The sequence below is a fragment of the Barbus barbus genome, assembly GCF_936440315.1.
Source record: "Barbus barbus genome assembly, chromosome: 25".
In the NCBI taxonomy this organism is placed as follows: domain Eukaryota; kingdom Metazoa; phylum Chordata; class Actinopteri; order Cypriniformes; family Cyprinidae; genus Barbus; species Barbus barbus.
Window position 1 is genome coordinate 20,817,229 of NC_136753.1, and position 25,049 is coordinate 20,842,277.

The following is a 25,049-nucleotide window of genomic DNA, read 5'->3' on the forward strand; positions in this document are numbered from 1 at the left end:
TTTTGGCTCTTACGAGTCTTATCATAATGTCGTTATATTATATCAGCGGTAGTCAATTAATACAGAGTTTTATATTGTTTATATTTATTTGTGATGAAACCCATTAAAAGTGTCCAGCACACATAGAACCACTCTCAATGCAGAGAGTTGTAGTTTGACATGAATTTATCCAAATGTAGCCGTCACGTTTATTTTATTAGGACTAGTTGACTTGTTGATAATGCCGTCGCACGTCGATGACAAGACGATGGAATGTTGCAAACTCGGTTAGTGTACCGCCGTGACGCGGGGTCCCGTAAGTTTCAGTCTTTAAAACTAATACGCAGCAAACTGGCTGTACCACGCTGTGCTTTCACACCCACTCGCTCTGCTCACTCCGCCCAGGAACCGTCAGTTTATAGAAGAAGCGCTGATATCAGAGAAAAGGATCGCTTGAGTGCCAGCGGATCAGAAGTGAAGATGTCTGAGGGAAAACTAGGTGCCAACATTGGGGGCAACATTGGCGCGGGAGCTGGCATCCTGGCCAAACGCTTTCAGAAATCAATGAACCGAGCGCAAGAGAAGGTAGGTGTTTTTTTTTTTTAGTTCAGGACCTTGGCTCTCTTATCATGCTGCTCTGGGTGTGTATTTTGTGTGTGGGCATCCACCATATCTGCTCCAAAATGTTTAGAGGCCTAAAGAAAACTGGTACAAATGTTCACAAGATATGCAAATAAAGTGTCAGTTATTATAGCTGTTTCAAATGAAATTTGACACAAAGACTACCACTTCCTGCCCACAATCACTTCCTCCCTAGGCTCACCTCCTCTTCTAGAGTTTACTCTGTAGTAGACTGCACACTACACATTTTCTTAAATTTTGGAAATTTTATGTTTGCTAAATTCTTCCTTTGAGCATTTCTGATCTTTCCTCATCACAAGGAACAATCGCTGCAAATGATATTTCAAGAATAAAGGTGGAACCGCTTGGCGAGTCGTATTTCAGTGGCCATATAGTGACAACTGTTGTTCTTACAAGTTGTACAGAATGTGGCAGCAAGTCTTACGACTAGGACCAGCCGGAGGTCACACATTACTCCCATGCTTAAGGCCCTTCATTGGCTTCCTATTGATTTTAGAGTGAATTTTAAAATCTTGGTTATTACTCATAGAGCTCTTTCCTCATCATCACAAGGAACACTCGCTGCAACTGATATGTCAAGAATAAAGGTGGAACCGCTTGGCGAGTCGTATTTCAGTGGCCATACAGTGACAACTCTTGCTCCTCTGCCTAATATCTTGTCTGACAGTTTTTGTCTGAAATGATTGACCAGTAGTGGGTCTTCTCAGTGTGATTGTGTTGTTTGTAGGTCCTGCAGAAGCTGGGGAAGACCATGGAGACAAAAGATGAGCAGTTTGAGGAGTACTCTGCCGACTTGAACAAACAGCAGGTACTTTGACAGTATATGTCTGAGAGAACGACAAGCAGGTCACAGTACATTTTGTTACCTCAAGCAAGTCACAGACTGTATTAAATGAGGTCAGTCAATATTGGACACTGCAGAAAAAAAAGACTACATTGAATGAGTTGTGTTGTATGAACAGAATCATCACTGCAAGTAGCACAGGAAACTCCACCTTTAGAAAATATCAATATGTGACTTGCTGCACAGTAGCAGAGGCTGGCCTTTTCTGCCTCTTTTCTGAACTGTTTATACTGTCAGCCAACCCAGGAAGCCCTTTTAAAATGCTATTTTTGTTTAGTGCCACATTTTATTATTAACACTAACAAACTTTATCATATTAGACTAGTGTTGACCTAGTTTTTCACTGATCAACTTTACATCCTATTCCATGTCCTGGATGCATCATACCACTGAGAATATATATTGTATTTGTTTAATGATGGTAGATAGTTTTACACTCTATAGATGCAGTCAAATCAACCTAATGATTTAAGAGCTTTCTTCTTTTAACCATAAATGAAAAATCTACAAATAGGTATTTTTTTAAATAATGATACTTAAACCTTTTGCCTTTAGATAACATAAAATTATTTTCTCTTTCCAGGCAGATGGCAGCAGACTCTATAAGGATGTTAAATCGTACTACAATGCTGTTAAAGGTACTGCCACATTCAGTTGATCAAGAGAAGACGAGTTAACAAAGATAGTCTCGCTTGTGTTTCTCTGATTCAGCATTTGGGGAAGTGAATGTCTCTTATTAATGGAAGTGAAAATGCTTATTGTGTAAACGTCTACAAGAATAGTTGATGCTCCCACTTGAATTACCCAGATATCAGTTTGCTTATGAGAATATGAAGGAGAGACTGAGACTGAGGAAGACTCAAGATGTTTGTGGTCTTGTTGCTCAAACCATACACATAGTTTTGATGGAAACCATTAAGTCACTGCGTGTGTTTTTAGCCCCCAGGTGTTCTAAAAGGATGAAGTAGTTGTCGGTATCTAAAATCAGTGATTAATCTCTGAATTTTGCTGTCTAAAAAGTTTCAAAGTAACTACTAGACATGTTTATTATTTTTCCTTATACTAAACCATATAAAAGTCATAGGTTTGATTCTCAGAAAATGTGTATGAAGATATATATACATTTTTATTTTTACAATTATCAATCTAATAAATTTCCAACAAGTGATGTATGTTTTTCAGTGCTTGATGAACACTTTAAAAAACTTCAGATACTCATGGGTCAATTTCATAATTTCTTGCTAATACAATGTTATCTCTGTAACTTGTAATGACTTGTCATAGATAGATACAGAGTTTTAGGACTACTGTTAAATTGTGTAACAATTTTATCACATGATGTCTTGTACACTCTTTGTTTCTCAGTGATGCATGAATCATCCAAACGCCTGTCCCAGACTCTTAAAGATATCTATGAACCAGACTGGCATGGTGTAGAAGACCTGACTGTTATAATGGAGGTAAACCAGGCCTTTTTTGTGATATTTAATAGTAAAAATTTCTCCACTCTCCTTGCCTTCATCATCTCTCTGGCTTTATATTACAGAGTGAGGATCTCTTGTGGAATGACTATGAGGAAAAGCTGAGCGATCAAGTTGTTCGAACAATGGAGAATTATACTGGACAGTTTCAAGATGTCAAAGTTCGTAAAATTGCTTCATTATGGACCTGAATAGGCTAAAACGACTGCAGTTATTTATTCACTATCTATGGTCTAGGTCTGTTCAGTGTGTTTTTGCAAGGTTGTCAGGGTTAGTGTATAAGGACTGTTTAACATTGTCAAGTTAGGTGTTCGCTGAAGTTTTCTCACGCCTTTTAATACTGAAAATACTTAATAGTTATATTATATATTCACAGTGATAACACCTTGGTACTTTGATGTATATCATGGTGTTGAATTAATAGCAAATTCATGTGGTGTACTTAAAATCAATTCTTAAAAAGTTACTGTTGCTTTAATATTTTTCTAATATTGTGACCTTGCAGGAAAGAGTGGCTAAACGAGGAAGGAAGCTGGTTGACTACGATTCAGCTCGACATCATCTGGAGGCACTGCAGAACTCCAAGAAGAGAGATGAGGCCAAAATATCAAAGGTCAGCTCACATTTAATCTTTGAAATATCCCATTTTATAATTGTTTATGGTTGTAGTTCAACTAAATTGCAAGACCGTTGGTGATATTTCTTTTCAGGCCGAGGAGGAGTTCAATAAATCACAGGAGGTATTTGAAGACATTAACAAGGAGTTGAGAGAGGAGCTGCCTGTTCTTTATCAAAGGTTAGCACAGCTTTATTAACAAAAATGAAACTTAAATGCATTCAGACAATACCTTCCTGTCACTGAGGTACTGTGGTGGTACAAATAATAATGTAACTTATTTTGGCTGCACTCTCTTCCTACTTTCAGCCGTATAAGCTGCTACGTCACCATGTTCCAGAACATCTCAAACCTACGTGATGTCTTCTACAAGGAAATGAGTATGGTAAGAATGTAACATTTGTGTTTGTGAGTTGTTTTACTGTGTACTTCTAGGATGGACATTCACATGCATGGTGTGCTCTTCTTCTTTGTGCCATTTAACTAGCAGGGTTTCAACTCATTAAACTTAAAGGGATAGTTCACCCAAAAATAAAAATTCTGTCATTAATTACTCATCCTCATGTCATTCCAAACCCGTAAGACCTTTGTCCATCTTGGGAACACAAATTAAGATATTTTTGATGAAATCCGAGAGCTTTCTGAACCTGCATAGACAGCAACGCAACTGACACGTTCAAGACCCAGAAAGGTAGTAAGGACATTGTTAAAATAGTCCATGTGACATCAGTGGTTCAACCTTAAGTATATGAAGCTACAAGAATACTTTTTGTGTGCAAAGAAAACATAAATTACTACTTTATTCAACCATTTCTTCTCTTCCGTGTCAGTAATCGCCTCGCATTCATGAGAGTACCACAACGAGGAGCTGCATGGTCTATTTTAACAATGTCCTTACTACCTTTCTAAGCCTTGAACATGTCAGTTGTGTTGCTGTCTATGCAGATTTCATCAAAAATATCCTAATTTGTGTTTCGAAGATGAATGAAGGTCTTACGGGTTTGGAACAAAATGAGGGTGAGTAAGTAATGACAGAATTGTCATTTTTGGGTGAACTATCCCTTTAAAAACTCAGTGTGACACAAGATTTCTTTTCAAGTAACATTGTTTAATGTTTACTGAGTTCATTGTTGCTGATTGACAATTTAATATCTTGTTTCAGTTGAATCATAACATTTATAACATGATGAAGAAGCTTGAAGATCAGCACTCCACCAAACCCTTCATTGTTAAAGGCCTTAACAGGTAATGTCTGTATTTGCAAATAATTCATTTCTATAAAGCTCTACAGTGGCCTAAAATTTTAAACTGTACATGCTTACAGTGTATAAATGGCATTACATATAATAAGAAAATGTTTAAAAAGAGCAAAAGCACTTTTCCAGAAAAACATTCATAAAATATTTGTGAGTACAGTATTTGTACAATTTGTTGTTGCCAGCATGATGAATATCATACATCTATGATTACTCCCCTGATAAATGAGGTGTGAATTTCAGGGGAAGTTGCACTACCTTTCAAAAGTAAAAAAAAAATTTAGAAGTTAAATTAATCAAAAGTGACAGTGAAGATGTTTATATTGTAATAAAACATTTGTTTCAAATAAATGCTGTTTTTTTTTTTTTTTTTACTTTGAAAGAATCCTGAAAAATGGTTTCGAACATGATGATAATAATAATAATAATAAATGTTTCTTGAATCTACATATTAGCTTTGTCATCACAGGAATAAATAATATTTGAAAGCATTAAAGTAGTTAATAGTAAAAGAGTTATTTTAAATTGTAATAATATTTCACAGTATTACTGTTTTTGATCAAATAAATACAGCCTTTTCTTTAAAACCTAAAAATCTTACTGACCCTAAACTTTTGAATGGTAGTGTACATCCTTTAAAATAACACTGGCACAAGTTGGTTATATAAACGTGCAAAAAAGGCAAATGATACTCAACTTCCCCTTTGGGAAATAACCTGTATTTAATTGAATATCATTTTTTTGTTTTTTTTGTTTGTTCTTTGTGTTCTGAGGCTGAAGGGGTTCGATTGTTTAGAGATACCACTTGGTTGTAAGTGTAGATCAAATATATTTTGTGGTCACTGTATATTGCATGTGAGCAGGAAAGGGGAAGTGGTAGTGTGTGGCCAAGTATGGTGACCCATTCTTGGAATTTGTGCTCTGCATTTAACCCATCCAAGTGTACACACAGTAGTGAACATACACCTGGAGCAGTGGGCAGCCAGCTGCGGCGCCCGGGCAGCAGTTGGGGGTTTGGTGCCTTGCTCAAGGGTCTCACCTCAGTCGTGGTGGAGAGGGTGTAGGGTGGAGAGAGTGTTGGTTATTCACTCCCCCCTACAATCCCTGCCTGACCTGAGGCTCGAACACATGACCTTTGGGTTACAAGTCCAACTCTAGGCAAATCTAAGAATTGTCTCATGTCATTGCCTCAATGAATCTTGGTCTTTATTGTCTTTTTATGTGCCTTGTTTTTCTTCCCATTGGGACTAGTTCAAAGTCAAAGAAGAGAAAGTCTGTTACAATCTCTGCCCCCATCCCCTGTAACACCGCCTTCCCTCCTGATCATCCGGCCATGAGCAAGCTCAGCATGCCCAACACCCTCATGTACACGGACACACGCTCAGACACTCCCTCAAAGAGCACAGGAAGCACAGCATCTGAAATATCAGACTCTGAGTCGAACTCTTTTGACAGTGAACCTAACACACCCAAGCGGCAGTCTTTGTGTTCTGAGGGTGAAGGGGTTCGATCTGAGGGAGCCAATGAAAACGCATTAGAAACTACCAATGATGAGTCTGTGCAAGCGAACGGCCAGGAACATCAAGATTCCGTTTCTGCTGCTGAGCATAGAAAAGAGGAGGAAACCAAATCAGCAGCAGCATCAGAAGATACCCATCATGCATCTACAGATAGAGACAATGAGGATAAGCCCTTATCAGACGCCCAAGACAAAACTGCACCAGTCCCAAATCCCCGAAGATCTAGCACTACCAAGAAAGATGAAGGAGAGACTGATCAAAATACATCGGGATGCAGCGAAGATGTAAAAGTCCACAAGATAGATTATGAAAATCCTCCTGGCTTCCTCTATAAGGTACAGTGTCTTTGGAAGTGTTGAGATGGTCATTGATTTTGTATTTGTGTAGGTAATCATTTGTATTTGTTTTTTTCAGGCTGTTGCTCTGCAGAATCAAGACTCAGATGAAGGTGTGCTTCTACTGTTTGAAAAGGGAGATGTGATCCTTACATATGTCGATGAAGAAGAAGAAAAGGTGAGTTATATATAGAGTAGGCATAATGTTGTATGGCGCAGCAGTTAAAGGGTTTTCCTAACTTGAGTTTCTTGCAGCTTGAAATTGGAAAGTGGGTGGTTCTGTCACCCTTAAAAACTCTTGTGTAAGATATTTTTTTAAAGAAATTAATACATTTATTCAGCAAGGATGGATTGCTCAACAGTGATAGTAAAGACATTGTATAATGTTTCAGATACTTCTATTTCAAAAAACAAACAAACTGTTCTTTTGGACCATTTATTTATCAAAGAATCCTGAAAAAATGTTTCACAGTTGCCACAAAAATATTAAGCAGCGCATTGATAATAAGAAATGTTTCTTGAGCACCAAATCAGCATATTAGAATGATTTCTGAAGGATCATGTGACACTGAAGACTGGATTAATGGCTGCTGAAAATTCAGCTTTGCCAACACAGGAATAAATTCAAATATATTTAAACATAAAACAATTCCTGTTTTTTTTCTTTTCAAATTTATTACCTGAATAATTGCTTTCCATTATGGCTCATTCATGCATTCATATATTCACACTTGCCAAGTCATGTTCATTCCCAAAAACTAGTCGTGTTTGGCTTCGACTTCAAACCTAGTGAAATAGGATTTTAGAGCTGTGGCTGTGGGGAAGTTTATCAACCAGTAACTCATATGGACTACATTAGTGTTTTCTTTGTCCTTTTTTGTAAGTTTCGTCATATTATTTCTTCTTTTATTATTATTAGCTTTTATGAATAATTCATTGTTCATTCTAAGATATCATTTTGTATTCTGTTGCTCATTAACATTTTTATAATGTTGTGGAAATATTATATTGCAGCCGGAGGGCACTGTATGGGGTGTGAGAGAGCAGGACTGGATCCAGTACAAGGATCTAACACTTCTCGCTGGCATTGTCGAGGAGGCCATGATCCAGCGCATCACCTCTGATCAAGACATGTCATGAAGTGGGATACACAGGATGGCATGTCAACCAGAGGTCCCTTAAATGCCTATTTGAGGCCCTCATGACTGGATGTTGTAATATGAACTCTGTCTGCCCTTTCCTCTAGACATGAAAGACACTCTGACTTTTTCAGTATACGGTGCCTTTACAACTTCCTGATGCAGCCTTAAGACTGCAGACAGCTGCACAGTCTTTATTCTGTTTTCACATTTTCTTTGTCTTTTATAGATCTTAATATTGTTCACTCGATTTAGATATCATTCATAGTTTTGCAGTTATATCTTCACTGTTCATTTGCATGAATGTACCCACATATTGTGTGTCAGTAAAAATAGTGTTTATGCAAAAATATTTCTAAGCAATGAGTATTAAAACACTCTTTATGTGGCTGTTCCAATGGTCTCTTCTTTGTGTTTGTTAACCATGTAATGATGTCTGTTGTTTCTCACATATCTCAGTGTTAAGATTGACTACCAAGATTTTCACAATGTTTACAGGACCAAAAAAAGTGAGTATTACTGTGAAACTGCTTTCTTAAATGTACAGGGAACATATATTCTCCACAATATTTTTCTACAATAAAGTTGACAGCTAAAAAAAAAACGTTCTACATTGAATTATTGTATGTCCAGTTTATTTTTCATGAACTTGATTTTCAAATACAATAGGCAATGTTACTATTACACAAGAGGCAGTTAAACTAAAATGTATTGACTTGCATTAGTATGATATTAGACTGATATTACTAAACCACTATAATAAATATGAATGAGAAACCATGTATGACCGTACCAAATTTCCAAAGTTGTATCATAGCAGCAATAGCTTAAGAAACTATGGTATTTTCTTGTTTTGTTAAGGAGGCTGGGACTAGAAGAAGTGAACAGGTCAGGTGTAAACCTACTGACAAAACGCGCTGTACACATCTGTCGACCGTTTTGTAGGAACTTACACTATTGTTTAACGTTTTAATGACATCTAGTGGACACTAATAGAATTTGCAAACAGTTTTGTACACTCATTTTGCTATGAAAAAACGTGTATTATCATTGAATACAGTAAATAGAATAAATATAAGCTTACGTAAACCGGAAGCTTCTGTTAAAAATACTACCACTCGCTCGAAGTCCCACATATAAATTATAATACCACTAAAACTTTAATTTACTTTCATCACTACCGCGTTTACTGTCACTGATATATCTACGACTAATAAAGAAAATAAACTTAATATTAATTATAAATTTACTGTTTCTCACATTACATAAGTTGGCATCATTCTAATCTTAAAGGAACACTCCACCTTTTTGGAAATAGGCTTATTTTACAACTCCCCAAGAGTGAAACAGTTGAGTTTTACCGTTTTTGAATCCATTCAGCCGATCTCCGGGTCTGCGGAGATCGGCTGAATGGATTCAAAAACGGTAAAACTCAACTGTTTATCTCTAGAGGAGTTGTAAAAAAAAAAAAAAGGAAAAAGTGGAGTGTTCCTTTAAGATTCGCATGATGTTGTTACAAATAATTTTTGGAAATTCATGTTTTCATCCATACTCGTAGGGGTCGCTGTTCTCTGTTTAACGGGCGCATAATTTCACTTTTGCTCTTGTGCTGTAACGTTAACTGTTACTTCGGCGAAGAGCAACAATAACACACGGCGGATTATGGAGCAGTAAATGACAGTAAACGTGTATTGATCGTTTGAGGCGGTCTTACTGTCCTTCATAAAACCTCGGTGAATATCATTTCATCACTAGTTGCTGTTGATGCTCCATAACAACTATTTTTAGTAACTGGATAGCTGCTAGTTCTTTGTTGTTTAGGGGATTTCTAAATAATATTTTCCTTAATTCATTCAATTGACGGCAAGAATGGCGATTAAAAAGACCTATATAAGCGTGGGCTACTCGTGTGTCGGGGTGTTGCTGGGATTTTCGGCGTTTCTAGTGTGGAACATCGCTTACAAACAGCCGTGGACAGCCGCGATGGGTGGATTATCAGGTAACATTTTTGGCTGTGTTTCAATGCAGGTGAGCTGTCTACCTAGACAGCATTTTTGGACAGCTGACTTGGAACGCGCCTATGCTGCCTAAACATTGTCTAGGTTGGCAAATCTCTAGTTTTAGGACGAGGAGGAATGGATTTAAAATAAATATTGCTGCTAATTTTCATTTTTTTTTGCCTAACTAACTAACATTAACAAAGATTAATAAATAGTGTAATAAATGCATTGTTCATTGTTTGTTCGTGTTAGTTAACTAATGTTAACAAACGACACCTTATTGCAAAGTGTTACCAAAACTTTACAAGCAACTCAGTTATTATTATTAAATTAAATTATTAAATTAAAATGTTTATTTCTGCATAATGCATGTATAAATAATATCATTCCATTTTTTCTGTAAGGGAACTATTTCTTATTGTTTTATTTAATTGACAAGCTGTACATGAAATGTTATATTTTCATCTATAAAATTCTGCTACTATTTTTTATCAGTTTTAGTGCAAGGGTTCAAAACTGTGTCCACTATGTAAATTATGAACATATTTGTTGGATAAACTATTAATAAATGCAGGTTTAATACACTAAATATCTAACCCTCGTGTTATAGTGAGTAGTGAACAAATGAGTTTAATTTTCCTGGAGTAGCTTACACATTGTTTTTGTTAGTACAGAAGTAGTTATCAAACTTTGTGTGTAATATGGACAATGTAGCATAAAATGTTACACCAAACCATTTTTAATAACAGTAACACATTTTATAATGAAACATGTACCCACAATGTTTAGATGAAAAAGGTGGGATCACAAAATACTTATATACATGACATACACAAAACGTTTGGAGCAAGTAAGATTTTTACTTTTACTCGCAACAGATGGATTAAATTGGTCAAAAGTGACAGTAAATACTTTTACATTGTTAATAAAAGTATGCACAACTGTAAAAACATTAAAAAACCTACTGACCCCACATTTAGGAAGGTATTTAACACAAATCCTTCCACAGATGCCATTCAACATGTTTATTGCGTTTTGTAGAAACACCCAGAAGCTGGCCTGACAACTTAATTGTTTCCAAATCTAAGTTATATTTGTCCGATATATTAGTGTTTGGTATCAGAAGGGTGCGACACCTTTAACTTAACAAATACAGAAAAAAAACTTTGAGAGTTTGGCCTCACTAAATGTCCGTTCCTCAGTGCACTTTGATCCGTCGCTGTGCTCTTTGAGTTTGTGTTGTGATTATGCAGATTTTTGTTCTGTTCAGTTATTAGACGGTTGACCAATTACATGTCCATTAACTATTGCAACACATCTTTGGTTAAAAATGATAAAGCAAAGTATATTTCAGAACTGGTCACTGCTATAAATCACCATTTTTGCAGTTCACTTAAATGGTCCTACAGTGTGTAATATTCCTCTATGTGTGAGGGCAACAAAATTATACAACAATTATAAAGCATGTCACACTGCAGGACACTGCTTGAAATGTCACATGAACTAGCCTATTATTTATAGTGTTGTTGTTGTATGAGAGCAAGTGAAAAGTGTGACTATAGTAAACACCCTATCCACATACACCGCTGTGTTTAAAATGGAAATATGGTGGTGTTGGTCAGGGAGAGTCTACTTTGTTGTGTAATATCACAAAACGCTCTTCTGCAAATCTGACAGCACATGCAGAATTGAGAGAAAATAGCACTGTCAAAAGAATCAAACAGGAACTGAGCAGTTTACACGCATGTGAGGATGACAAGGCAATAATAAATGCAGAGTCATGGATTCAGTCACACATGCAAAACTAGTACACTAATAATAATACATTTTTCAAAGTTGTAAGTAAAACAAAGATTATTGGAGTATGTTTTATCAGAAAATACAATTTCAGTTTTTCTCATTCAAAATGTCTCTTTTAATTCAGTGTTACTTGTCATTTCTTTGTAGTTGTTTAATATTTACTGGTAATTTCCGATTGAAAATTGTCATGTGTTTTGAATTTTCTTTTGCTCGTTGTGTTTATGTATTTCTCCAGGTGTTTTGGCATTATGGGCTCTGGTCACACACATAATGTACCTTCAGGACTACTGGAGAACATGGTTAAAGGGACTGAAGTTCTTCCTGGTCATAGGCATCATTTTCTCTGTGTTGTCCATCGTGGCGTTCATCTCCTTCCTTTGTGTCGCCATCTCCCGCAAACAATGTGAGTAGAGATCTGTTCTAAAGCTCGTGAATGCTTGACTTTAAATTGTATTAGTAGCATTTATGTGTGAAGGAAAGTGTTTAAAATATCAGTGTCATATGATGTGGATTTCAGGACATGAAACTGTTTTGCTCTCTCTTTGTGTGTCTGTCTACAGCTCTCAAAGATCCCACCAGTCTGTACCTGTCATGTGTGTGGAGCTTCATGAGTTTAAAGTGGGCGTTTCTGCTGGCCCTCTATTCTCATCGATATCGCAAAGAATTTGCAGACATCGCCATCCTCAGTGACTTTTAAATATACACACAATAACACACTCGTGCCCACAGACAAACAAGTAAATAAGTGTACAACATGCTTGGCTGTTACCATTTAAAATGGACCAGGAACACTCAAAGAGGAGCATAAGTCTTTTTAGTATATCGAGACATTAGAGTACCATTTCTTTCTCTTTATGCTATTGTCTGTCCAGGATGAAGGATGTCATCAGTCTTTTTAAATTTGGGACTTTTTAATATCTATGATCAAAATCTACATTTCTGAGCCTTTTCACTTTTCAGTATGTATGGTTTATACTTTGAATTTCTGAATGAGGAATTAAGAGGAGTCTTTTGTCTTTCTCCTTGCTGCTGTTCTCTTGAATGTCTCACTATGGGATAAGGATAAGTGACAGGTTTAGGTAAAGCTGGTGTTTTCTCCTGCTATTGCATAGCATTTAGGTAACTATTGGTTTTTAAAACGAGCACTTTATTGTCTATAAAATGTGTTATAACCAATCACAAACCTTGTTCCTGTGCGAAGCTTTACTGGTGAGGGATATGTTATGTGGAAAGCCCAAATTCTCTACTTGTTTGTACTTTTATGACCCCAAAGCATTTGAGAGCAACATCCAGCACACATTTGAATGAAATTAATGATTTTTGTAGCATTTCTTTTTTTTTTACAAGACAAAACAGGGTTAGAGGTTTTTATGTCTGTCACCTGTTATATGAGTGTTGGTTAGTATAATTTCACTCAGATAATACTGCATGCATTTGTCTTGTTATATTAAGTTGAGCTTTTTCTATTTACACACAAAAAAACATTATACTGTTAGAATGTGATTTTTGCTTTTGCCTGATATATCAGGCACTTTTGTGAACATATCCATTATATTGTATTATGAAATCAATAACTTTATGTATTTGTCAGTGACCCATTAATAAAATAACCTAATACCTGACACATGCTTCTTGGTTTCAAAACAAACAAACAAAAAAGTAAAAATACAGGTTTTATTAATTTTGAGAACAGCAAAATATTTTGAAGATAATTAAGTGAAATGAAAAGACTATAAAAACATGAATGTATGTATATATAAAACCAGACACCTGAAAAATATGCAAGTGCTGTCATGGTATTTCACAAAACATATTCAAATGTAACTGTAGACCATCTTGGTAATAAAAAGGAAATAAAATATTCTCAGAAATTAATTTAATCCTAACTGACACAGTGCTTTGCACCCTTTTCTTTATGCTTGCTGTATAACTACTTGACACAAGGGTACATGTTCATTTAGGGAAATCTGTCTCTATTAATAATGGCAAAAACTTAGCTTGAACAATGCAAAATGTCTCAGGATTTTTTTCTTTTGAAATTTGTAATGACTGATGAATATAAAGTGCAATTAACAAAAGCTTTTAGAATTAAATTGCCAAAACCATTTTAAAGTTATCAAGGACAACTGATCATTTCAAAGATTTGAATGTAAAACTAACAGATGCCTAAAACTAGTCATTTATCAGTCCACATTTAAACAGTAACAATTTACACTACAGTTCAAATGTTTGGGGTTGCTAAGATTTTTTCATGCTTTTCAAAGAAGCCTCATGCACATCAAGGCTGCATTTATTTGATCAAAAATACAGTAAAAACAGTAATATTGTGAAATATTATTACAACTATTTTCTATGAATATATATATTATAATGTAATTTATTCCTGTGATGGCAAAGTTGAATATTCAGCAGTCATTCTAATATATACTGATTTGGTGTTTAAGAAACATTTGTTACTGTCAATGTTGAAAACAGTTATTTCATTTTTTGGTGAATAAAAAGTTCAAAAGATCAGCAATGCATCCTTGCTGAATGTTTGAAAAAATGACTGACTCCAAATCTTTGAAAGGTAGTGTATTAACCACATGTTTAGTCCCTTAAAAAAATCCTGGGTAAGGATGTTTCAAATTAATTTTCACTTCCTATCTGTATGTTATCCTTATTTGACATTGCCCAGAGGCTTCATGAGTAAAACCTTTGTCATTAAACAAATGACTCAGCATTTCAATAAATCACTCACGAGATGTGACAGTGCATTTTTCTTGTTCAGCCAAGTTCCTGAGGATTGTCTCCTTTCTCAACACTGCAGTCACCATAGTAATATCACAGTCTGTCACAGCACTGGATGTCCAACTTCTGCTTGGAGAGGAATAAAGTCTTCCAGAAATAAGACAGACTGGCTTCTACAACGAATCAGCTTCATCATGCTCCATAGGCTCATTTAGGAAACTATAGAGCAGAGAACACCAAAAGATTCCATAGTCAAGTCACTCCATATGTTAGTCCATCAATGTGCTAATACTGAAAGCTTTTACAGAGCAACAGTGCTAGCCTATTTTTTCTGCCATGTTGGATCTGGAAGATTTGTCTTACAGCAGGTCTCTCTTGTATTTTCTTTCTATACTGCTGTCTTACCGGCTGCTGCTTGGAACAGTCATATGAAGGCCATCCAGGACTAAAGCAGCTTCACTGCCTGCCGAGTATCTCCTCTCCGCATTCACATAGGACAAAGACACAGTGTTTACCATAGACCTCACTGAACGCCAGTACCTGCCTGAGAGAGAAGCATGAAAAGAAAAGATCAGAAAGACCACAGAAACACAGACATGAACAATGCTAACCGGACGATTCTCACTCTGAACATGTAGAACTGTCTTCAGGGACTCGACTGCGTTGATACAGGGTTTCCTCACTAATTCATCCTCATCTAAAGGCTCAGGCTGTAAAAACAAGCAAGCATTCACACAATACTCAAGGTGCTGATGTGTGCATGTGGGCATCTGTAAACACACACACCTCATTTCCCATGAGAGTGCTGACACAGGCTTGCAACGCGTCACAGAGGGATGTGAGGTTATAACCTCCCTCTAACACCAGCACCACTCGACCTTCAGCCAACTCCATTAACTTCCGGGTCAAGAATCCGAAACCTGAGACATATCACATAAAATCAAAACCTTCAGATGATCATCTGCATATTCGGTCAGTGGCACACATCATACTGACAGTAATGGCATTCAATCACAGAATCATCCTGGAGGCATTATAGTGGCTCTTGATTTAACAGTTCATGAGAGCTGACGTTGGCTAAATCATGACTATAATATACGGCCATAACTTTTGAGTCCCATCAAAAATGCCAAGTCATTATAAGCTCTTCTGCTTTCCATCTGAAGTATTTGATGGACTTTCCTAAGGGGAAACCCTACAGAGCAAGAAAAATGCAGAACCAACACAAACACTCTCAGATAATATAATTAAATGCTCTTGCAAAACTTAAGGAAACTTAAAAATGCATTTTTACCAAGTATTTATTTAAATGTTCTGTCTATCTTCATGCTTATTAAATGTGAACAATATTTAAAAAATATAGTAGATTTTTTTTGTGGCCAGGGAAAATTTTCCAAGGACCCCTCATAATTATAAAAGCAATTTTTTACTACAATTTGTACTCTTATAGATGCCATTGGAACTTCCATTTTTCTGGAATATTTAATTTTTCTGGAAAACGTTAAACTTAGCTGGATTACTTTTTTTTGTTTATCATTCGCTGGACTGTTTTTTTTTTCTTCAACTTATACAGTTTAACAAAAACTTAATAATTTAACAAAAAATATGTTTTTAGGGTCATATAAAATCAGTTTTATTTTTTTCTCAAATTTTGAGTGTTTTTTCATTTGAAGATTTCTGGATTTAAATGGTTTAATTCAATCTTAATAATCTAAAATCATGTCTGATGAATGTAATTTAATATTTTTTACAATAATATGGCGATATTAAATGTTTTATTTTCTTCAGAAATTCTTTGTTGTTGTTTTAATTTTGGATTTCTGGATTTATAATTTAATACTTCTTATCAAAAATGGTGGTAATCAAATGAAGGCATAAAACGTTAGCAATTGAATCTTAAAATGAAATGAAAATGTAACAACTCTTTTTAATTTTTGGCAAAAAAAGTGTAAAACATGGATTAAAATAGTGTGATTATTCCCTTCGAAATACATTTCAATAATTGCATTATTATAATAATAATAATTATTATTACTACTACTATTTTAAAAAGTGCATTCAGCTGTACAATCGTTATATATTTCTGTCACCAACTCTTATTTTGGCGTTTCTGTGTGTATATGATTTGACAGTAGTTTTTCTCAATTCACTGAATACACTGAAAACACTGCAAGCCTCATGCGTGCTTGAATTTGTGAAACCTCTTGTCTGCGCCATTCTTTCACACAGAGTCACGCAGAACATGCAGGATTCATATATCAATAGCAGTCTTTTTGCGGTTTAATATTCACAGACACAAGTCCATGTTGCAATTTGATTGTTTTTTTGCAATTACCTACCTACTTTTTATTTATTTGTTCAAAACTACAGTGACATTCTGAGTTATACAGTAAATTCCATTTTGAAACATTTTGCACATTGCAGAAATCATATCGCCCTATTTTGCGGACCCCCTGATTATGGGTCGTGGACCCTACTTTGAGAACCCCTGTTGTAGACATTAGACAACTTGGAAATTGTAGACACTCTATGGTCACAGTATGTGTTTCTAATACATACAGTTTGCTGAGACTCTGTATCCACTCAGAGCCTCTGGGTGACCCTCAGCAGCATCAAAACCAGCTGAAACCAGGACCACATCTGGGGAAAACTCATGAGCAATTGGCATCACTACCGTTCTATAAAGAGAGACAGAATATATAGCTATTTAGTTCATGTAGACTTAACAGTGGCACCAGACAGAATTGCAAACAGGTTCCCTGAAGGACAAAAAAAAAAGTCATACAGGTTTGGAATGACATGAGGGTTTGTAAATGACAAATTATGAATTTTTAATTTGTGCGAATGATACTACACACTAAAATGACATCAAAAGAGTACCTGAATGCAGCTAGGTATTCTGCATCTCCCATTGGAGGATTCAGGCCTCCTGACCATGCCACGTTTACATTATAGCCTTTCCCTCTATCTGATCCTACCTGTAACACATACATGCAGCTTAAATTTACATACAGAGTAATCTGACAGAATGCACAGTCATGCTCAAATCTCAAACACACTCACTAGTTTCATAAAGGGATGTACACAAAACTAACCCTGGTGGGTTGTCCTTTCCCAAGGAAGAATGAACCATTGTCATAGCGATGTAGGGATATATAGAGGACACTAGGATCTGTGTAGAATATCTCCTCAGTTCCATTACCATGATGAACATCCTGACAAAAGCCCCAAGGAACACGATGAAAAAAAAATCACACAAATCTTTTGGAAACTTTTCATACAGAACCTATTAGACCTTACAGGGACATTTTTTAGGTCCCATGAGGAAACAAGCTTATAAATCATACAGAATTAAGTTTTTTTGAAAATCTAAAAATGTAGAAAGTTTTCTGTGAGGGGTAGGTTTAGATGTAGGGTGATAGAAAATACAGTTTGTACAGTATAAAAACCATTACGCCTATGGAAGGTCCCCATAAAACAATGTGTGTGTGTCTTACCCAATCTACTATAAGGATCTTTTTAACCTTCAGTCGCTCCTGAAGCTGTTTAGCAGCAATGGCCACAGAATTAAAGATACTGGAACCACTGTAAGAAAGAGAATGAGAGAGGGGGAAAAAAACATACATATAAATACACAGCATTATTTACCTGCATACACTACCATTTAAAAGTCTGGGGTTTGTAAAAAATGTTTTAATGTTTTTGAAAAAAGTCTCTTTTACTCACCAGGGCTGCATTTATTTGATACAGTAAAACAATAATATTATGAAATATTTTTAATAACTGTTTTATTTTAATATATTTTTAAAATGTAATTTATTAATGTGATTTCAAAGTTGAATTTTCAGCAGCCATTAGTCTTTAATGTCACATGATCCTTCAGAAATCCTGTTATGCTAATTTAGAGCTCAAAAAAAACATTTCCTTTTTTTATCAATTTGAAAACAGTTGTCCTGCTTAACATATAATTGAATAGCATAAACTTTTTTTTTAAATAGTTTTCAAACTTTTAAATGTTAGTGTTTTTTCAGTTTCTCAGTATTAATGTGACATCACAAGAAAAGGAATGACCATGAAATTGTGATTATTCTATATGCTTGCTTGCTAAAAATCCTTTTGAACGTCATTTCATGTTGGTTTCGAAAAAAACTTGTGTCTGCAGTTGTATAAAGTTCAACTCACTATGTTTGAGAATGTGATGCATGGTGTCCTGGTGGTGTGACCACAGCAAACCCATTCTGAGGATGAGTCAGAAAAAGAAGGAGTAAGGCTGATGATACACTGGGCAACTTTTGAGCAATGTTGCCTTCAGTGGGCAACTAGGTGAGACACAGGGCCCACGACCAATATAAATTATCCAGATAGAAATTTGTTTCCCATTCTCAATGGGAAAGTGCCCAAGCAACATTGCTCAAAAATCTGCCCCATGTATCACTAGTCTAAGAATCTGAACTGGTCAAAGCTCTGTGGTAACAGGAGAAGGAATTATGGACTATGGGAATCTCACCCTTAGCTCTCCTCCAGCCACTTGGAAAGCCAGCTCAATCACACTGCCCACTGACATCTTCAGTATTGCTGCACTGCAGGAATTATTCAATACCATATCATGGTCTGTCTGACTTTGATATTGTATTGAAGATGTTATTTCTGAGAACCCAGCATACAAACGAATAAGTTGTTCTGAATGGACCGACAGTAGTTCCTCAAACGTGGCTGACCTGCCTTCAACCAACTGAGACACCAGCACACACACACACACACAAAGAGAGAGAGAGATGTTAAATTCTCACCACTGCTATAATAGTTAGAGCTTCATGAGCTGTTCAGCATTGTTTACCTTACACTGCTTACTGAAGCCACACTCCTGCAGTCTCGACCAGATACCCATAATTCTGCCAGTATACCCAGGATCAAAACTGGAATCTTTACAGTCACACTTATGTTTCAGCATCTGATAGTCAAACACCAAACCTACACACACAAATATACTTTTAAAATGAAAATAAATATATATTAGGGCTGCCGAGTTAACACGTTAATATAAGAGCAAATATTGTCATATTTTACACAGACTATTTTTTTCTGTCTTTGCTCCATTGTTCTCAATATAGTGCTTAGTAGTATTTTTGCTCAATTTTGCAAACAAAAATATTACGTATAAAGCCACAGCAGAACAAAATACATTTTTCTAAAACTACTTTTTGATGCTAATAATGACTTTAAATAATCTTTTGGGTGTAATTGCCCAGCCGAATTTAATGTGCACTTAACTTGCGATAATCCGAATAATATATATATATATATATATATATATATATACACCCAATTATTTGACAGCAATTAATTAAATTGTAGTGGACACCCAAAATGCTAATACTGTATCTAAAATTTTTAATTTAACAATCGATCCGAAAGCTCATTGACACAAATTGACTTATTTGATTAGTGACTTAATGAAATTAGTGCAGAAACATTTCCTTTTCTTTTTTTTTTTCTTTTTTTTTGAAACACTCAAAACTTTCTACCTGTGGTATAGTTTGATTTTCTCCTGATATCCCGGGCTAGAGGTGAGGATAAATGTAAAGGCAGACTTCTGTCAAAGGTGCCAGGAGAGGACTGCACACGCGTAAGGTTCCGGTGATATGTTTTTTTTCGTACATCACAGCATTCACTGTGTTGCTGTACTCCCAGTTGATTACTGCAGTGATCATTATGCGGCGATTGAGACGGTATGTGTAGGTCCTCTCTTGTTCTCTCTCTGTCTTTTCTCAGTGATCCAGAGGACACAGGCCGCACCCTGTGAAGAGGTACCTTACAATGAGCATGTGAAAAAGAGCTCTGTGTGTTTGCGTGCAAATGTACATTTGTCTCAGTGTGCTGCTGGAACGTCTCCTGTGGCCATTGCTGTTGGTACATGGGATGTGTAATCATAAAAGTCTGAGTGTGGATGTGCTGGAAGAAAGAAGGTGCCGACTGGGATTTGCTCAAAGGCTTATGAGACATCACCGCCCACGGTCCAGGAACTGAGAGAGAAAGAGCAAATTATGCTATTTTTTCTAATTTACTCTCATTTTTTGGTCTCAAGATTAGTGAATGTTGTGTGTTACCTGGAAGAACAGGTGCAGGCAAGGCAAAGACCGGCTGTTCATATCTAGTCCAGAGCATGGTGTTCTGAACACCAATGTGTACAGGAGATTCATCCTGAAGAAAAGCAGAATAATGTAGCTGCAATCAGGAATGAGGAAAGTTTTAGGCTTAATATAACATTAAAACAATTATTAAACAATTACAATGGACCCTTTTCACAACTATAGTATAGTAAATTGTAGAGGTATATGGGAGACCATAGCAAATATTTGTTTTACATTCCAATTTATTTAAACAGAAAAAATATGCTATTCCGCAAAAAACTGTAGGCCCAATTTCAGCCCAATCTCATGGCAATTCATACATATTTTACGAGGTGGCTAATTAAATGCGGCTAAATAAAATCGCTGCATGATGATCGCTGCAGTAATCAACTGGGAGTAAGTTACAGCAACACAGTGAATGCTGTGACGTACGAAAAAATATATATCACCATAACCTTACGCGTGTGCATTCCAGCTTTGCAAAATGAAAGAAAAAAAAAATGAAAAATGCTACCTGACTTCTAAAACATATTTTACTCATATAAGAGATAATATAAAGAGAGACCAGTAACAGACCTGGTGTGGTGATGATGTGCTATAAGTCTGTGGCTCTTGACGGTTCATTTTTTTATCTGCTGATGAACTTCTTCTGGATACTGGAGTAGAACTGGAGGATCCCCCTACAAAACACACAAACTTGGTCTAAGGATCATGGAACAAAATTGCAACTGAATTCACAGCAAACAATTTTTTTATTATGTCTTTGCTTTAGTTGATTTTAGCACAGTGTTATTACACACCCATAGAGTCAGATGCTATGACAGCAGGGGGCGCACTGGTTTTACGCTGCAGTGGGTTCTGTCTTCCTGATGCACTTCTCTTTGGTCGAACCTTCAGAATTGGCTCTGAGGCTTCTCACAAACATGCACAAACACTAATGTGCTTCAGTAATAAACATGTGAAGACTACTAATCATTAAACCATTTCTCAGATTTCTACGCATTTCAAGGACATGTGTATGTTTGTGTGAATGTGTGTCACCTGCTCTTCTTAATGGATTATCCTCCTCCAAATAATTAGATTCAGGTATGTTTGATGTACAGAGCTGTATTGGATCCGTACGTTCCAATTTCCTGAACAACAGAACATAGAAATGACTCCAATTCCACAATTAAAATGCAACCTTAGATCCAGATTTTGTCAGGTTTTTATTGTTTCTAACCTATGTTTATTGCGAATATGCTGATTTAGCTTTTGTTTAACCCAGTCACTGGCACCGGCACCTGCCAATCACAACAATCATCAAATCAAACCAGTGCAAATGGAGTTTTTATATTTACATATGACAGGGTCAGAAATTAACCAAGGCTTGGTGGAAAAATGCACAGATGTCAGAGGCAAAAAACTCTTTTTTATCTGATATTTTAATTCATAATATTCTATTCTAGGCATGTATGGGTTCAGACAATGTTTAGAATTTTGGTTACAATTTAATTAGTTTTTGAGATAAATGGACAAGCCACTGTGTTTATAAAGTTAATTTCTGACACTGGTATAGAAAAAAAGAATATTTGTTAAAAAAAACAGGAGATTACTCTGTTCACTCTTCTTTTTATTCAAAGGCTGATTAAATGGCTTTTGTTCGCTCTCCCTCCCTCTCGCCAGCTTCCCGTGCTGATGTTCAGACATCTGCATAGTGAGGATGAGACAGAATGTCAGTTCTGAAACTACAAAATTGTATATCAATGGTTCCAGAACAGACTAGTAGAGTGTTCCAATATTACACTGCTGTGTGCAAGCTAACACCAGTGTGTGTCTGTATTGATACCAATATCATAATTGTAATTTTAAATAAAGTATGCTGAATATGAGATTCAGATTTTGTAAGTGGATTATTATTAGATGTTTCAATGCCACTGTCTGGATGACCAGAATGCCAAATGCATTTGACGCAAGTCAGAAATGAGCAAAGATATTTTTCACTAAATGCCACTAATTATAATATGACAAGTAATATTATTGTTATTGTTTGGTGCACCTTTAATCCTTTAAATTGCATTCATGTTAACTCATGTTAAATGACAGAACTGGTGTCACCTGGATCATCAGATACAGTATAACATTTACTTTCAACTGAATGTCAAAAAAGAAAAAGAAACACACACACACACACACACACACACGAGTATATTACCTTTTATGTATTCAATATTTTTATAACTTGTTTGCAAATTTAATCTCAAGCAGACAACAGTACAAAAAAATAAATGAAAGAATTAATTAATTATAGTATAGAACTCAGAGTTAAACTGTGTCAGAACAAATTCATCTTGATAATGTCAGATAATTTGATAGAAAGGTATGTAACAAAACATGGTCAGGTCAAAGTGTCAAATAAAATTTTTGGTCGCAAAATATATATTTTTTAATCAATTTTACTGGTAGCCCACTGTATGAAGAATTATTGGGTATAATATGTCACGGTTTACTTTACTTTGCTATCCTCACTTACATAAATGAACTATAGTGTCCTGCACCCACTAGTAAAAAAAATATCAAAAATTATATCTGGTGTCTGAATAATTTTTGGTTTGACTGTATATTGGTGAAAGTAAATGTTGCCCTCCATATAAAGTATAATATATTCACATGTAACATTTGAAGAAAAAAAAAAAAAGAAATACTTTTTGTTAACTAAAACAAACGCAAACATATTGCACATTTAAATAAAAATATGTAATGAATAAAACCTAAAAGAAAGCATTTTGAAATATATTTTGGTATATGAAGTTTGAAAGTAAGTATATTTTTGCGCTTCACTGTTTATGATTTTTATTTATTGAATTTTTTTGGCCATATGGGATTCCTCCCTTTAGTGAGTTTAACAATGCAGGGCTTATATATATATATATATATATTTACATTCCAAGAAAAACAATACAGTTAAAAATAGTTCACAAAATTTCCCCTAAAGTGAGAAGACGTTAAATTGCATTTCAGTTTCTGTAGTGGCATCCTCTGTCATTTTTTTTTTTTTTTTTATGAACTCGACACATACCGAAACATCATCACCGTTTCGTTTTACGCTACCACAGAAACCACGCTGCACTCAATCTGGGCTGATCACTATGGTAACCCTCCAGCTGACGAGGAAGTGCTCTATTAAAACGAATAGAGTGAAACCCATCCACTTCCTGAAGCTAAAATTAGAATTTGTTTGTCTGATTTAGGGATGATTTATATAAGTATGGTATGCTATTCTCATCCTACAATTTGCCTGACCTATATTTGGTTTAAATGGTTCTAGGGGAAACATTTCAGCCAAAGCACAACAAACTCATTTACTCAAAACTGAAAAGCATCAAAGGACAGAAAGAAACTTCCAAAAGTTCTGGGGCTCACAAATTATTATTTATCCATCCTTTAAAATGTACTGAATAAAACCAGTTGAAAGACTAAAAAGTGCAAAACTCACACTTTTAGTCTTTCAAGCATTTGTGAAGTTACATTATATACACAAACAGCAGGCTAGGCGACTGATGTGCTTATAGATATATATTTTTGTTTGTCATGATGTTTTGTCAACTTACAAACCAAAAACAAAAGTGGGCTACACAAAAAGTCTCTGTTTTTAAACTGACTGATAATTAAATCCAGTAAGGAATGCTACATTACACTTCTATCATTCGTTTTATGAATATATGTAATGGCATTTGATCTCCAAAACTACTATAATATTTGAATAAACGTGATGTGGCAGTTCATGCAACTGAACAACGCAAACAAAGTCTAAAACACACAAGGATCTCTTACCTGTCACGTCGGCATAGCTTTTCCACCTCTAAAAGGTTTCCAGGCATTGAACGTTCATCTGAAAAAGACAAACAACATGCAATTGCAATCTTGGGCTGTCCACATCACAAAATGAACAGCAAATCAAATCTGAAGAACCTGCAGATAACACCGGCCCTGCACTACAGCAAACTCCAAAGGTGTGATTATGTTGAGTGACATCTAGCTACATTTAGGCTCACGCTGCTCTCCCTGAAGCCCCTCCTGCTGAGCTTCCTCTCCTCTCACTACATCAACTGTTGTTTGCTTTTCTCTACTAATAAATTCACTTATGATTTCATTTGGAATCCCTAAATTGTGCATGCAAATGATGGATATCTTAATGTTTGCAATAGCTGGCTTGCATTATGGTTTGCTACCAGAGTCACGTAAAAGAAGAGTGTATTTGAAAGATAAGGAAGGCAGGGCACACATTATTATCTGCTACCACCCTTACCAGTTAATGTACAGTAAAGGGTTATTCTGGGATGAAGTGGAAAGTCAAAAGACATACAAGTGAGAAAAAGAAGTGAGAAGAGTTATAAGATGAGTGACAGTTGTAACATTTCCGGTGCATATTCTACATGATCAAGCATCAACACAATCATGTTAGTTTCACTCTATTAATAAGAAAATCTCATAGACACGGTGGTTTATATGTAGCAGTGATAGCACTTGCTAAGCTCAAACATCAACCTCACCTCTAACCCATACAAGCCAGTTGATATTAAAAGATTACATGCAA

At 35.7% G+C, this 25,049-nt stretch overlaps 3 protein-coding genes across 12 annotated transcripts; 2 read left to right on the plus strand and 1 right to left on the minus strand.

Annotated features, from left to right (window-relative positions):
- Positions 1-252: 252 nt before the first annotated feature.
- Positions 253-8,406, plus strand: LOC306844703 (bridging integrator 2-like; the record flags this gene model as incomplete). The annotated part of the gene is made up of 12 exons (XM_079377038.1): positions 253-564; positions 1,349-1,429; positions 2,049-2,103; positions 2,831-2,925; positions 3,012-3,107; positions 3,452-3,559; positions 3,657-3,742; positions 3,872-3,947; positions 4,725-4,807; positions 6,070-6,673; positions 6,753-6,851; positions 7,688-8,406. 12 exons carry the CDS (start codon positions 253-255, stop codon positions 7,811-7,813), a joined length of 1,821 nt encoding a protein of 606 aa, XP_079233164.1. The 3' UTR covers positions 7,814-8,406.
- A 963-nt stretch (positions 8,407-9,369) lies between these two features.
- Positions 9,370-14,496, plus strand: LOC306844724 (heme transporter hrg1-A). Of its 3 annotated transcripts, none has more exons than XM_079377081.1 (4): positions 9,370-9,545; positions 9,634-9,811; positions 11,848-12,015; positions 12,173-14,496. In XM_079377081.1, the coding sequence occupies exons 2-4, from the start codon at positions 9,682-9,684 to the stop codon at positions 12,307-12,309; spliced, it is 435 nt and encodes a 144-aa protein (XP_079233207.1). In that variant the 5' UTR covers positions 9,370-9,545; positions 9,634-9,681; the 3' UTR covers positions 12,310-14,496. The 3 variants fall into 3 exon arrangements, with proteins under 3 accessions (XP_079233207.1, XP_079233206.1, XP_079233208.1); XM_079377082.1 differs by having other exon boundaries at positions 9,397-9,545; positions 9,681-9,811; XM_079377080.1 differs by having other exon boundaries at positions 9,370-9,811; positions 12,173-14,494.
- LOC306844699 (histone deacetylase 4-like) lies at positions 13,272-24,592 on the minus strand. Of its 8 annotated transcripts, none has more exons than XM_079377026.1 (20): positions 24,425-24,583; positions 24,287-24,344; positions 22,069-22,162; positions 21,696-21,756; positions 21,515-21,606; positions 21,274-21,384; positions 21,050-21,153; positions 20,450-20,543; positions 19,868-20,365; positions 19,180-19,313; positions 18,850-19,074; positions 18,525-18,580; positions 17,840-17,927; positions 17,438-17,557; positions 17,223-17,320; positions 16,902-17,020; positions 15,129-15,262; positions 14,968-15,052; positions 14,748-14,886; positions 13,272-14,561 (listed from the first exon to the last, which is right to left on the minus strand). In XM_079377026.1, the coding sequence occupies exons 3-20, from the start codon at positions 22,160-22,162 to the stop codon at positions 14,516-14,518; spliced, it is 2,298 nt and encodes a 765-aa protein (XP_079233152.1). In that variant the 5' UTR covers positions 24,287-24,344; positions 24,425-24,583; the 3' UTR covers positions 13,272-14,515. The 8 variants fall into 8 exon arrangements, 7 of the variants coding, with proteins under 7 accessions (XP_079233152.1, XP_079233153.1, XP_079233155.1 ...); XM_079377027.1 differs by having other exon boundaries at positions 24,496-24,562; XM_079377029.1 differs by having other exon boundaries at positions 18,850-18,922; positions 19,007-19,074; positions 24,287-24,561.
- Between the last annotated feature and the right edge of the window lie 457 nt (positions 24,593-25,049).

Coding starts and splice junctions, on each gene's coding strand:
- LOC306844724 (XM_079377081.1), top strand. CDS start 9,682: ATGGCGATTAAAAAGACCTATATAAGCGTGGGCTACTCGTGTGTCGGG. Junction 9,812..11,847: donor CGCGATGGGTGGATTATCAG/GTAACATTTTTG, acceptor GTATTTCTCCAG/GTGTTTTGGCATTATGGGCT. Junction 12,016..12,172: donor CGCCATCTCCCGCAAACAAT/GTGAGTAGAGAT, acceptor GTCTGTCTACAG/CTCTCAAAGATCCCACCAGT.
- LOC306844699 (XM_079377026.1), bottom strand. CDS start 22,162: ATGTCTGAACATCAGCACGGGAAGCTGGCGAGAGGGAGGGAGAGCGAA. Junction 18,581..18,849: donor TGGCTGGAGGAGAGCTAAGG/GTGAGATTCCCA, acceptor ACTCATCCTCAG/AATGGGTTTGCTGTGGTCAC. Junction 17,321..17,437: donor GGAAAGGACAACCCACCAGG/GTTAGTTTTGTG, acceptor TATGTGTTACAG/GTAGGATCAGATAGAGGGAA.